This window comes from Notechis scutatus, chromosome 2, assembly GCF_049901735.1.
Source record: "Notechis scutatus isolate UNSWTSFEM ecotype Mainland chromosome 2, rNotScu1.2, whole genome shotgun sequence".
Lineage (NCBI taxonomy): Eukaryota > Metazoa > Chordata > Lepidosauria > Squamata > Elapidae > Notechis > Notechis scutatus.
In genome coordinates this window covers 17,280,712-17,293,490 of record NC_142010.1, presented here as the reverse complement: position 1 = coordinate 17,293,490, position 12,779 = coordinate 17,280,712, and the positions used below count along the sequence as shown (strand labels likewise).

Here is a 12,779-nt window from a genome sequence, read left to right as displayed (position 1 = left end):
AACTGCAGTGAATCAGGTAACAAACCTCTGTGATCATATTAAGAGCAATTGCGTTCTCTTCGCTGATGATGTAAAGCTGTTCAATACCACAGACAATACTGCTACCCTACAAAAAGATCTTGACTATGTATCCGAATGGTCAAACAAATGGCAACTTCAAATCTCAACAAATAAATGCTCTGTCTTACATATTGGCAAAAAAATCAGAAAATAAAATACAAGCTGAATAGTCAAGATCTTGTTGATGACCCAAGCTCTGTAAAGGACCTTGGAATACTCACCTCTAATGATCTAAGTGCTAGAGCACACTGCAACTACATAGCCAAAAAGGCATTAAGAGTTGTTAACCTAATCCTACGTAGCTTTTTCTCTGGTAATATCACACTACTAACCAGAGCATACAAAACATTTGCTAGACCAATACTGAATACAGTTCATCAGTCTGGAATCCACACTACGTATCTGATATTAGCACAATTGAGAAAGTCAGAAATATTTCACAAGAAGAGTTCTCCACTCCTCTACTCGCTGTAGAATACCTTATGCCACCAGACTTGAAATTCTAGAACTAGAAAACCTTGAATTACGCCGTCTTCGGTCTGACTTAAGCATGGTATACAAAATCATACATTGCAATGTCCTACCTGTCAATGAATACTTCAGCTTCAACCATAACAACACAAGAGCACACAATAGATACAAACTCAAAGTAAACCGCACCAAACTTGATTGCAGGAAATACGACTTCAGCAATAGAGTGGTCAATGTCTGGAATACTCTACCCGACTCTGTAGTTTCTTCCCCAAACCCCAAAAACTTTAACCTTAGACTGTCTACTATTGACCTCACCCCTTTCCTAAGAGGTCTGTAGGGGCGTGCATAAGCGCACCAACGTGCCTACCGTCCCTGTCCTATTGTTTCTCCTATTCTTTTATTTTTCTTATATGTAACCATTTCATGTATTCACAACTATGTATACATTTATACTTATTATCTTGTAAACAATTGGCAAATCAAATAAATAAATAAATAAATAAATAAATAAATGTGGTTAGAGAAGTCGTAAAACTGGGCAAAACTCAGCTGACAAATTTCTCACTTAACAACACAAATGTTGGGCTCAACTGTGGGTCGTAAGGTGAGGACTACCTGTACACTTTTTATTTATTTTTTCGTTCCAACCCCCCCCCCCCTCCACTGGATTTTGCTTTGAAATGAAGTGCTACCTGTAGGTCTTCGTGTACTCCTGCCTGCCTGATCGCCTGAAGGGGGAGCTACTCCAAGGACCAGGTGCTGACATTGCGTTTAAAAAAAAAAAAACGCTTACGGGGTTTTTGACCGTTCTTCCTTCCCGTACAGTCTCCGGAAGTATAGCTTCCCCACCCACTTTCCCGCGCTGCTACCCGGCTTTAGGTCCTTCCCCAAGATGGCGAAGCTATTGAGCTGTGTACTGGGGCCTCGGTTGTACCGAGTGTACCGGGAACGAAGCCCCACCAGATCGCGCCGCCTTAGGGCTGAACCAGACGATGGGTCCCAATCCTCCTTGGACCCTTCTTGGGTGAGCCCGCTACTTTTGACGGCCCCTTGAAATATTTGGTATCGTCCACGTCACCCTTTGTAGAGGCTGGGGGGGGGAGGTGAGCGAAACCATTATTGAACACGGACGGGGGGGTGACGTTTCTTGACACTAGCCTGCAAGAAAGGGATCTGATGAAGACAGCGTGCAGTTGAAGAATTGGGTCGCTTGCAAGCTGGTTTAAGGGGGGAACAAACTCAACCCGGAGAATCCTCTTATTTGAGAGTCCGGAGGGAAAAATGCAAAACAGAAAAAGGCAATAGGCCGGTTAAAAACAGCATATTTTGTGCAGGTGATTAAGAAATCCGGTTTTTGTTTTCTGTTTCTGTTTTGTTCTTTTGCAAAACTGACCTTTCCTGAAAGGGGAGAGAGACTGTGTGTGTATGTGCATGTATAAAATATATGATAGATATGGACAGACAGAAATGGTATATACATTAGATAGGTAGGTAGGTAGATAGGTAGGTAGATAGAGACAGAGACAGAAACAGATGATATAAATAAGATAAAGAGAGACAAAGAGAGACAGAAACAGATGATATAAATAGATAAATAGATAGAGACAGAAACAGATGATATAAATTAGATAGATAGAGACAGAGACAAACAGATGATATAAATAAGATAGATAGATAGATAGATAGATAGATAGATAGATAGATAGATAGATAGATAGATAGCACAAGTGATGCTTTTGCAGGTTGTTAAAGCAGTACTGCTATGGCAAAAGCTAGCCCAGTGGTATATCTGCCTGCTATGCATCTGAAAATGAACTCTCATTCAATTTTAAAGTTTTTGTGTGTCTTTCTCCTGCAGAGCCTTCAAAACAGCTTGCGATCCTATCAGAACCAAAGTGTAAATAAAACAATTTTCATTAAGCATTGTTTCAGGGCATACATGGAACCCGATCTCAAACAAATGTTTCTGGTAAACACAGTGAGTTTTCTTGGCAACCCAGAAAACCTTGGGATTTTATTCCAAAATTTATGAGATGAAAATCCAGAAATGGATACCATCACTGAGAATTTTATTTGGTGGGTATCACTAGGCTGGCTTCCTCCTACATTTTTTAAAGGTCCTTTCAAAGAGGGGGGAGTGCCCCCGCTCCCACCTTGGAATATTTCATAGGACTGTTGTGTGGGGAAATAGAAGTAAGTGCTTTGGATATTACTTTGAAAAAAGGATGAGATAAAAAGTAAAGAAACAAATAGGAAGTGAATAAAAAATATGTGCAGTTCAGCCTTGAAATGAGGGGTCCTTAGTAATCTCTGGTTGTTTTCTTGCAGATGTTTCATTACCCAAACTAGGTAACATCATCAGTGCCAGCTATCAGTACTAGCACTGCTGATGTTACCTAGTTTGGGTAATGAAACATCTGCAAGAAAACCACCAAACTGAGAGCACACCAAGGACCCCTTCAAGTGGGAAGTTGGAATGCATGCTGGAAAAAGAGCCTTTCCTTGCTTTTATATAGGAGCAGACCCTTAGGACTTTAATAGTTGGAAACTTGTGTTCCTTAGCAACTTAAGATCTTTCCATGATTCATTTATTGGCTAAGCTGAGCTTAATTTGTGGTAGCCCTTGTCCAATGGAACACCGTCCCCTTAAGTTAGGTAGGCCTCCACTCTCCTACTCCTTGGTAAAGCTTTGAAGGCCTGGATTTCCCCCAAGCACTGGGATAAGATTGGATAATTTGCACATTAGAAGGCTGAACCTGCTGCCAGGTCTTTGTTCTTTGAAACATTTTAAGCTATTTGGTTTTCTAGTTTTCATATTGCATGTGTTGTTTTAACTTTTAATTGGGAGCAGCCCAGAGTTGGTTAGTAGAAGACAGGTAGCCGTGTAAATGTTTTAAATAGATAAATACCGTAGTTTGCCTGGAGGTTTTGTTCTGAAGAAACTGAAATGCCATCATAAAACACTTGAATTGTAATCACCCACTCTTGAATCAGAGAGTGTTAGGGTGGAAATCCTCATAAAGCTTTCACTTTCCAGAAGATGTTGCAATCTATATATATATAAGTGAAATACCACTCACGCATCATCACAAACTTCAGAACCGTAAAGCCTATAAACTTGAAATTTGGCATGTATGTTCCTCTTGGCTTCTAGGTGCTCACTAAAAAAGCATTTTTCGAAATGACCATCAGAGCATTAGTATTTTGTATATTATTATTAACACGCTCTGCTGCTAATGAGTTTTACTCCCTCTCCCCACCTGAAAAGAAATCTGTTTCAAATGCAAAGCACAAGCAGAGGAGAAGAGTTTCAGTTTTAGTTTCACAGTACCAAGCAGCTTTTAGTACAGAACAGTTGATCTAAGCCACACCTAAGCACCTTGCTTGTCTCCTTCTTGCTCACACAGCAAATACTATTTCGGTTTCCAATCAGCCCTCAGCTCTCTCACACACTGACAGGACGCTAGCCAGATGAATACCAATGGATGCTGGTAGGCAGAATTTTTTCCCCCTCATTTTCCTCCCAAAAACTTAGCCTGACCACATCGTTTCATAGCGAAGGATGGGTATTGAGCTAATAATGTTATAAAAGTCACTTTTGGTCACAGAATCTGCCTAGATCTTGGTAATAAGAGCTAGCACTAGCAATACCCACAAGCTGCAAACTTTGTTCTTAAATATTTAAGTGAGACCAATAAATTAAATGATACCTTCTAAACCTCAGAAGACTCTTTCCATGTTGATTTGGCTGCCTTAATTAATGTTGTTGTTAGACACTCAATTCCATCAGTCTCTGCTATGAAAACACAGCGTATGGGGATTTCTGTTTTAGTATCCAAGTGACTGGTAGCCTTTTGGTACATTCAGGACATTACTGAATTGAACTCAAGTACAGCCTAAAACATGTTTAGGGATTTGAAGGGGAAAATTATTTTTAGGGAGGGTTGCTGTTCGCTGTTGCTTATTCCCACCACAATTTGAAAGTAACTCTTCTAATTCTTTGCCATATACGAAGGAGGAACTAGAATAGACAGGATCAGTTATCCCCATGAGAAATGGGATCAGGTCTGTGGCACTTTTGAGTACACTATCTCTGTGCTTACTAGAGTCTGTACATCTAGGTTCTTTTTTTCAAGGGGCAATTGGACTTTCCGGTTTTTCTTTGAAGACGTTTCGCTTCTCATCCAAGAAGCTTCTTCAGTTCTGGATGGATGGTGGGGAAAAATCTCACATTAGTTGCAATACAGTAGTATTATAGATTAATACTGTTGTATTGTATTATATTATTGTATTGTATTAGAATCACCATTTTTGCAGTGGAACATCTTGTGTCGGGATGAGTGTGTTATCAACAGGATGTTAAGGAAAGGAATAAGAGTTGTAACTCTAATTCCCTTAATCTTGATTCTCTCTTCCCTGTCACTGCAGGATATTGTGTAAAAAGAGAACATAAAAGTGACAGATCATAAGAAAAACGGTTAAAGTTACCAGGAAGGAAAAGGCGATTTAAATCAAGTATGCTATTGGTGTTTGGTTTATTTTGTTTATTAATTAAATTTATAAAGCTTCCCAAATCCATAAAAGCTCACAAATAATTAAAAACTGTATAAAAGGCAGAAAACCAGTCGTACAAAAAATAAAATAAAATCAGGGGGAAAAATTACAGCCAAGGTAATCAACTTCCTCCATAGCAGTCAATACAGCCAATGCAAAATCTCTACCATACTTCCAGCTCCCTGCACCTGTTGGCAAATCCATGTTTTTAAGGCTTTATGCCTCCTAAACCAAACATACTCACTGCCATAGAAATTGAGGTTCAGTTACTATCATCTGTTAACTGCAGCATTGAGATTTATGATCTGTTTCTTGCGGGAGGGAGTCACGAGGTTAGGAATGACTAGATGAATGCTACACAGCAGTTAATTACTTTATTACAACAAAGCTGTAAGACCAGGAATCGGGAATGAAAGGGCAGCTCAACATATTTGATGGAGCAACACAGATTTTCTTGAAATAAAACTGTTCCATCAAAGTAGGCAATCTTTTGTCTTCTTAGATGTGGTTAGTTAGGTGTAACTGAAGCAATCCCTTTTCAACCTTGGTAGCTTGAAAGCTATATAGTTGGACCATTTCGGATGTCATCTGTTTGCCAAGTCTTGAATTGTTTTATCAAGGAAAATATGTCCAGCATCGTTGGTTTTTGTTTATTTTTTAATACTTTATTCCACTGTCAAAATTTAAAAACATAAAATAAAATTATACATCATTATATCGACATCAAGACATCTCTTACATTTCTTTATCATCCCTTCTATATATATACATTACTATTCCATTACCATTGCATATTCCTTTCATTGTTTAATTTCAAATTAATATATAAATAAATATAGATATAAATATAGATATAAAGAAGATTCGATATACTATAGTGTCTGGGGCGCCTGGTATGAATGGTTTAAAAATAAAAAGAAATCAAAATGGCAATTGGGTAAAGAATAAGAAATTAAGTTTTTATTTTCTTTTTCTTCCTGTATTAAGTTCAGAACCCTGGCCCTTCTCAGCAACAGAAAACAGAAGAAAATATAAATTTGTGCTTCCTGTAGGTTCTGCACCTTGGCATGTTGGCATTCATGAGAATAGAATGGAATGGAATGGAATGGAATGGAATAGAATAGAATAGAATAGAATAGAATAGAATAGAATAGAATAGAATACCTTTATTGTCACTGCATTCAAAATACAATGAAATTTGAAAGCTACTCCAGCACAGTGCCCCAAACACCACATCACAATTACACTACACAGTATTTAAAAAGTAAAATAATTAAAGTAATAATAATAATTAAAAACCTAGTCTAAAACCTATTCAAAACATATATTAAGTTAGATAGCTTAAACATGCCACTTTGTATATAGAACTAAATCACAAATGTACTGTTTGATTCAAGACAATTACTGCCTTGGAAAAGAAACTCTTTCTCAGTCTATTAGTCCTCATTTTAAGACACCTATAACATCTCCCTGATGGTAACAGATCAAAATATGAATGTCCAGGATGAGAACGGTCTGTGGAGATTTTTTGTGCTCTAGAGAGGAGTTTGGTCTTCGCAATCTCTTCCAAAGAAGAAAGAGAGCAACTGATGAAAAAGAAAGATGTATATACCCATGATGGTGAATCTATGGCACACAGAGCCACTTTTGCCGGCATGTGAGAGGTCGCCCAGAAGAGCCCCACTGTGCATACGCATGCGCCCCCCCACCAGCCAGCTTATTGTCTGGTATCTGCCACACATGCGTGTGGGGAGATGCATTCATGGGAGACACACGCGCATGCACAAAGGTATGTGTCGTGTGGGGGGTGTTGCTTGCACAGGGGCGGGGGGGGAGTTGCATGCTCAGGAGCGGGGGAGTCACGCGCATTGCATCATGGGTGCAGGCATGTGAGCGCGTGCATGCGAGTGCACTTTTGGCACACACCGTGGAAAAGGTTAGCCATCACTGGTATATACACTCAGAAAGAAAGGCTGAGAGTGATTGATAAGTTAGGAAGAAAAAAACCCTGTAGATCTAGAATCTAGATTAAGAAATGTCATTCTGTCATTTCATGATAAGGTTGAAAAACAGTCTCGGAAGCCTTGAAGAGCTGCTGATCACTGGATACATATGTGTGTTGGTAGGGAGTTTATCCTTGATTGTGGTAAACATTCATAAGTTGGGAATTGAGCAGTTGCAAAGCCCAGCTATTTAACAAGCTTCAGGCTTAGGGTATTGGGGATATATCCCTAGTGAACCAAGTAAATTACCCTCCGAGAAATATTCCCAGAAGCATATCCTGGAGTCAGAGGTTCAATTGCGCTTTCTCCAGAGACCTTGCCAGCCCCTGAGCTCTGATGCCAATCTTATAACAATAATAAAAGGCCCGTTCTTGACCTTTTTACGTTGGTATTTTAATTACATGGGAGGGGGGGGGAAGAAGCTTGTAAGAGAGACAGAATATGATTTAGAAAGTTGGAAATATTTCTTCTATGGTAGTTTCCTTCCCAGATCTTCTGGGCCTTAAAATGTCCCAGATGTCCAGACCAAAATTTATGGGGCTTCTGAAAGGTATATTCCCACCGCACCAAAGAGATTGGAAAAATAAATCAAGGGTATCAAACTCAATTTCATTGAGGGCCGCATCAGGGCTATGGTTGATCTAGGAGGGGGGGCAGACTGGACGGGCACGGCCAGCTAGATGCCACTCCCTGGGTGTGGCCAACTGAGTGGGTGTGGCTGACTGGGTGGGCATGGCTAGCTTGACGCCTGTGCTGTCCAGACAGTATATAGGTAATGGGAATTGAGATAGTTAAGTTAGAATTGGGAGCTGTCCCCTGAAGGGAATGCCTCATGGGAAATGTAGTTAATGCGTCCTGGGAAATGTAGTTCATGTCATGTGGTCACATCTGTAATCCTGATTGGTTACTGAATTGATCCTTGGTTGGGTTGGGGGAGGTTCTTGCCTGGACCCCAGCAGCATGCTGGTGCCTCAAACCCTTGCTCCTTCATTATGGGATGAAAAGATCACTATTCTTTTACACTATGAAATCAGCTATACAGAGAATTGGACATTAGATGAATCTCGACGTAACCGTGAGTCATACCTTGGGAATGCCTTGTGAACCAATAAACTTTGTATGGAAGCCTTTGTAGAGTTGACTGCCTGTCTTTATATTCAGCAAGTGATTCAAAAGACAGAACAGTGAAAGAATAGTGATCTTTTATCCCATAGTGGTGGAGCAAAAGGGAGAGACGCCAAACTGCTGGCATGTTTCCTCTTCGCATTGGGTAGACTGGGCTGAAGCCACGCTGGCCCGATCTTTCCTCTCCGTATTGGGTAGACCAGGCCGAAGTGACACCGGCCGGCCCCTTACATTTTCCAGGATGGCCCCATGGACCGGGTCTGATCCCATTGGGAGCAGGATGCAGCCTTGAGTTTGACACCCCTGATCTATATGATCTTGTGCAAGCAACATATTGTTCAACAGGATGATACACACAAGATAGGTGAAAATGAGTTTTGCAGGCGAGGTCTAAAATACATACTCGTATCTTCTTTTTTTCCCCTCCAGGGAACAAAGGGCAAGATGCCTGAGATTACTGCATATAATTTCAGAAATAATGCTTTGCAAACCTTTTGACGCTTGCTCAAGGAATTCTTGCTCATCTGCCAGGATCACCTTATGCTGCTGTCATGCAGGAGGCAGGAGCTTGTGTGTGGATTACACATGGATTGAGAAAGAGTTGTAAAGTGCCAGGGGGCAGCTTTACATATTAACAGGAAGTCTCTTTGATCCTAAAATGAAAGTCTGAACCCAGATTACTGCTGTATGACTAAGATGGGAACACAGGTCCCCGTCCCCCCCAGCTTAATAGGGAGCCCACTTTTCATTTTTGTCTTCCTTTTTTGCCTCTGAGGGTTGCAGAGTCCGGTGATCTACCAGCGCCCCAGGGGATAAAGTGAAGAGCTCATGTGTTGCTCACTTGTCTTTTTAGTTGTTGAAAAAAAAAAATTACGATGCAAAATATTTGTTGGAGACACCTTGATCTGGGGATTCCCTAGGATTCAGAAAAAGTGGGGGTTGGTAGTTCTGGAGCATATAAATAGAAATATAAAACACGAGACATAAGTTGCACAGAATTGGGCAGAAGTTGGAATAGAATTACAGATAAATCCCTGGTTGATTTGTAGGATTTCTGACTTCCAGTTGTTTTCACAGTAGCAATTTGGAAAACTAATTCCATAGTAATACAGAGCCAGATTTGTGTTGGTGGATATGATTAACCCCGGTCTGTAGCTCATAGAACTCAATAGCTATTCCCCCATCCCCATACATTACCATTTTTCAATAGTTTTCAGAGGGTAGACCTTAGCCCATTACATGTCCGTGCCAGCCTCAGAAATATAAAATTAAGAACCAGCCATTTTGTGTAACTTGCTGCACGCACATAGCCACAGCACTTTGACTTGTATACCAACTTCACAGTGCTTTACAGCCCTCTCTAAGCAAGTTTACAGAGTCAGCCTTTTGCCCGCAACAATCTGGGTCCTCATTTTACCTACCTTGGAAGGTTGAAAGGCTGAGTCAACCCTGAGCCTGGTGAGAATCGAACTGCCAAACTGCTAGCAGCCGGCAGCCAGCAGAAGTAGCCTGCAGTACTGCATTCTAACCACTCTGCCACCACAGTTCTGTGGCTAGCGCTGTTAATCCAAATCCCTTATATTTTCTCAAATAGATAAACTGCCTTAGAAAAGGGTTTTGAGAACGTTGTTATTTATATAGTAGGTGCAAATCCAGTGGTTCATTGGTAGCAGTAGCATTTAGACTTATATACCTCTTCACAGTGCTTTTACAGCCCTCTCTAAGTGGTTTACACTACAGAGTCAGCCTATTGGCCCCAACAATCTGGGTCCCCATTTTACCGACCTTGGAAGGATGGAAGGCTGAGTCAACCTTGAACCTGGTGAGATTCGGACTGCCAAATTGCAAGCAGGCAGCCGAAGCAGCCGGCAGTACTGCACTGCGCCACCACGGCTCTTCACTATAAAGTTGATGGTTGGTGGGTGGGCAGCTGGAAACCCAAGCTCAGCAAATGTCTTGTTTCTTTCAACAGGAATCGTATTACCAGCCACGGACCCTTGAAAAACACGCAGACAGCATCCTTGCGCTGGTGAGTATCTCCTCCATTTCATTTTGGGGAGAGGGAGAAAGAGGAAAATTAACAACCTCACAGTCTAGAGCAGGGGTCTCCAACCTTAGCAACTTTAAGACTTCTGGACTTCGACTCCCAGAATTCCTCAGCCAGCAAAGCTTGAGGGGGGGGAGGGAGACAAAAGCTTTGCTGGCTGAGGAATTCTGGGAATCGAAGTCCACAAGTCACAAAGTTGCTAAGGTTGGGGACCCCTGCTCTAGAGTGATTTGTACACGTTTGTGCTTGTGCAAGTCACATTCCAGACTGATCCTCAATGAAGAAAAAAAAAACATTGTGTTGTAAATATTTCCCTGTTTGCTCTGATTTCCTTTCTCCCTGTATAATAATAATAATACAGGTAGTCCTTGACTTATGACCACAATTTGGCTTAAATTTTCCTCTGCTAAGCAACACCGTTTTTAAGTGAGTTTTGCCTCATTTTACAAACTTGCCATCGTTGTTCAGCGAATCACTGCCGTTGTTAAGTTGCTAACATGGTTGTTAAGTGAATCTGGCTTCCCTATTAATTTGGTTTGTCAAGAAGGTTGCAAAAGGGGATCACATGACACTGGGACACTGCAACCGTCACAAATACGTGCCAGTTGCCAAGCGCCTGAATTTTGATCACATGACCATCAGGTCATATGTGTGCAATGATTGTAAGTGTGGGGAAATGGTCATAAGTCACTTTTTTTCGTGCCGTTATAACTTTGTTCGGTCACTGAATAGTTGTACGTCGAGGACTACCTGTAGTGTATATCAGAGAAGGATAGCTTAAATATTTCCCATCAGACCCTTCCTCCAGGCTCTGTACTTAACAGTTTTACAGCTGTTAAATAAGTGTAAAATAACCTTTATCGCACTTGGATTAGAACCATAACATTTTCTCTTAGGTCTCATTTACAGCTGACTGGATGGTGAAATCATTAGACACTTTATTCTCCTTAAGGGAGTCCTTGGACTGGATATTATATGAGAAGGCTTTGCATGTTTGCTGTCCCTTTTCATTTCATTTTATTTATTTGAGAGCCAGTTTGATCTAGTGCAGAGGTCTCCAAACTTGGCAAGTTTAAGACTTGTGGACTTCAACTCCCAGAATTGGAGAAAGTTGCCAAGTTTGGGGGGCCCTGGTCTAGTGGTTAAGGCACCAGGCTAGTAACCAGGTGAGAGTGAGTTCTAGTCTTACCCTGGGCAGGAAAGCCAGCTGGGTGACTTTGAGCCAGTCACTCTCTTTCAGCCCATCCCTACCTCACAGGGTTTGTTGTTCTGGAGAAAATAGGAGGAGGGAAAAAAAGCATTATGTATTTTGGCCGCCTTGTGTCATTTATATAAAAATAATAAAGGAGGGATAAATAAAGAAATAGGAGGGCCTCTATCATGAAACAGAAATTGCATTGAGTCCTGCCACCTTATTCTGCAGGAGAGCTGATGTCCGTTCCGGAGAAATCAGGTTTCTACCTCTTGGAATATTGCCTGCTTTAGGGTAGCTGATGAGAGAAGCAAGAGCTCATTAGGAGCACAATGAAAGCATGTTTACTCACAATGCAATCCCTCGTGGCTTTTCAGCGAGTAGCGATGGGCGCACCGCTTCTCTGAGCAACGTCGCCGTCAGCTTTGGAGGCCATATTCCACGCTGCCACATAGCCTGAGAAGGTGGGAGGGGAGCGATTTCAATTGAGTAGCTCTAAGTAGACAAAATAGAATTCTTTTTTTTTTAGTTCAAGGTCATGGAGTATGGCGCAGGATGAAATAAGGATCTTACTTTTGGGGCGGATCGTGATTGGGCCATGTGATGTGATGACGACCAATGTGGGGGATGGATTTGTAGTTTGGGAAATTGTGGGAAGCCCGAAAACTTTCTGGGATTCCACAGATGTGCCAGGTGCTATTCTAATAAAGGTACTTTTGAGAGATGTTTGTCTCTGAGTTACTGATTGGAATGGAGGTTTGCTGGAGCGCTGACATTTGCTCTTTCCAGACTCTGTTCCCTGTTGGCTTCAACCCACTCAGCTTTCCGTAGCCTTCTCAGCTCTCTTTCTGCTGCTTTTCCCCCCAGCTCCTCTCTTGGGGCACACAAACACCCCGGCTTTTGCAAAGATTCTTGGAAACGTTGGTTCTCTGTGTAACTCACCCCTTCCTTTGCTCTGTCCTTGCAGGCTTCCGTGCTGTGGTCCATTTCCTATTACTCCTCCCCGCTCGCTGTGTTTTACCTGTACAGAAAAGGTATGGGCTGCTGTGAATCGTTTGGGTGTTTAGAGGCTGCCTCTCTGCTCCATAGTTGTAGGGCGGTTATCCTTTGCGTGCTCTGGTCCCCTACCAGAGAGGTCAGTTATATCCCCTCTGGTGCCCCACTGCAGGTCGCCAAATCAGGGGGGCTGCTCTACTGGACAGGTTCTATGACTTGGGAATGATGCCGGGAGGCACACAGCCTCGCGGTCATATATACAGGTATTCCTCACCTTACAACCACAAATTGAGCCCCACGTTTCTGTTGCCAAGTGAGACATTGATTA

General features: G+C 41.8%; 1 protein-coding gene across 3 annotated transcripts in view; it reads left to right on the top strand.

Annotated features, from left to right (window-relative positions):
- The first annotated feature begins 1,379 nt into the window (after positions 1-1,379).
- The window catches only part of ABHD16A (abhydrolase domain containing 16A, phospholipase), a 45,036-nt gene continuing 33,636 nt past the window's right edge, over positions 1,380-12,779 (top strand). Inside the window, exons 1-3 of one of the 3 annotated variants that reach the window (XM_026685435.2) lie at positions 1,380-1,558; positions 10,189-10,245; positions 12,423-12,489. In XM_026685435.2, coding sequence (XP_026541220.1) covers positions 1,427-1,558; positions 10,189-10,245; positions 12,423-12,489 — 256 coding nt within the window. In that variant the 5' untranslated portion in view covers positions 1,380-1,426. The remainder of the gene's footprint in view (positions 1,559-10,188; positions 10,246-12,422; positions 12,490-12,779) is intronic. The other 2 variants (XR_015747427.1, XM_087954351.1) reach the window with 2 other exon arrangements.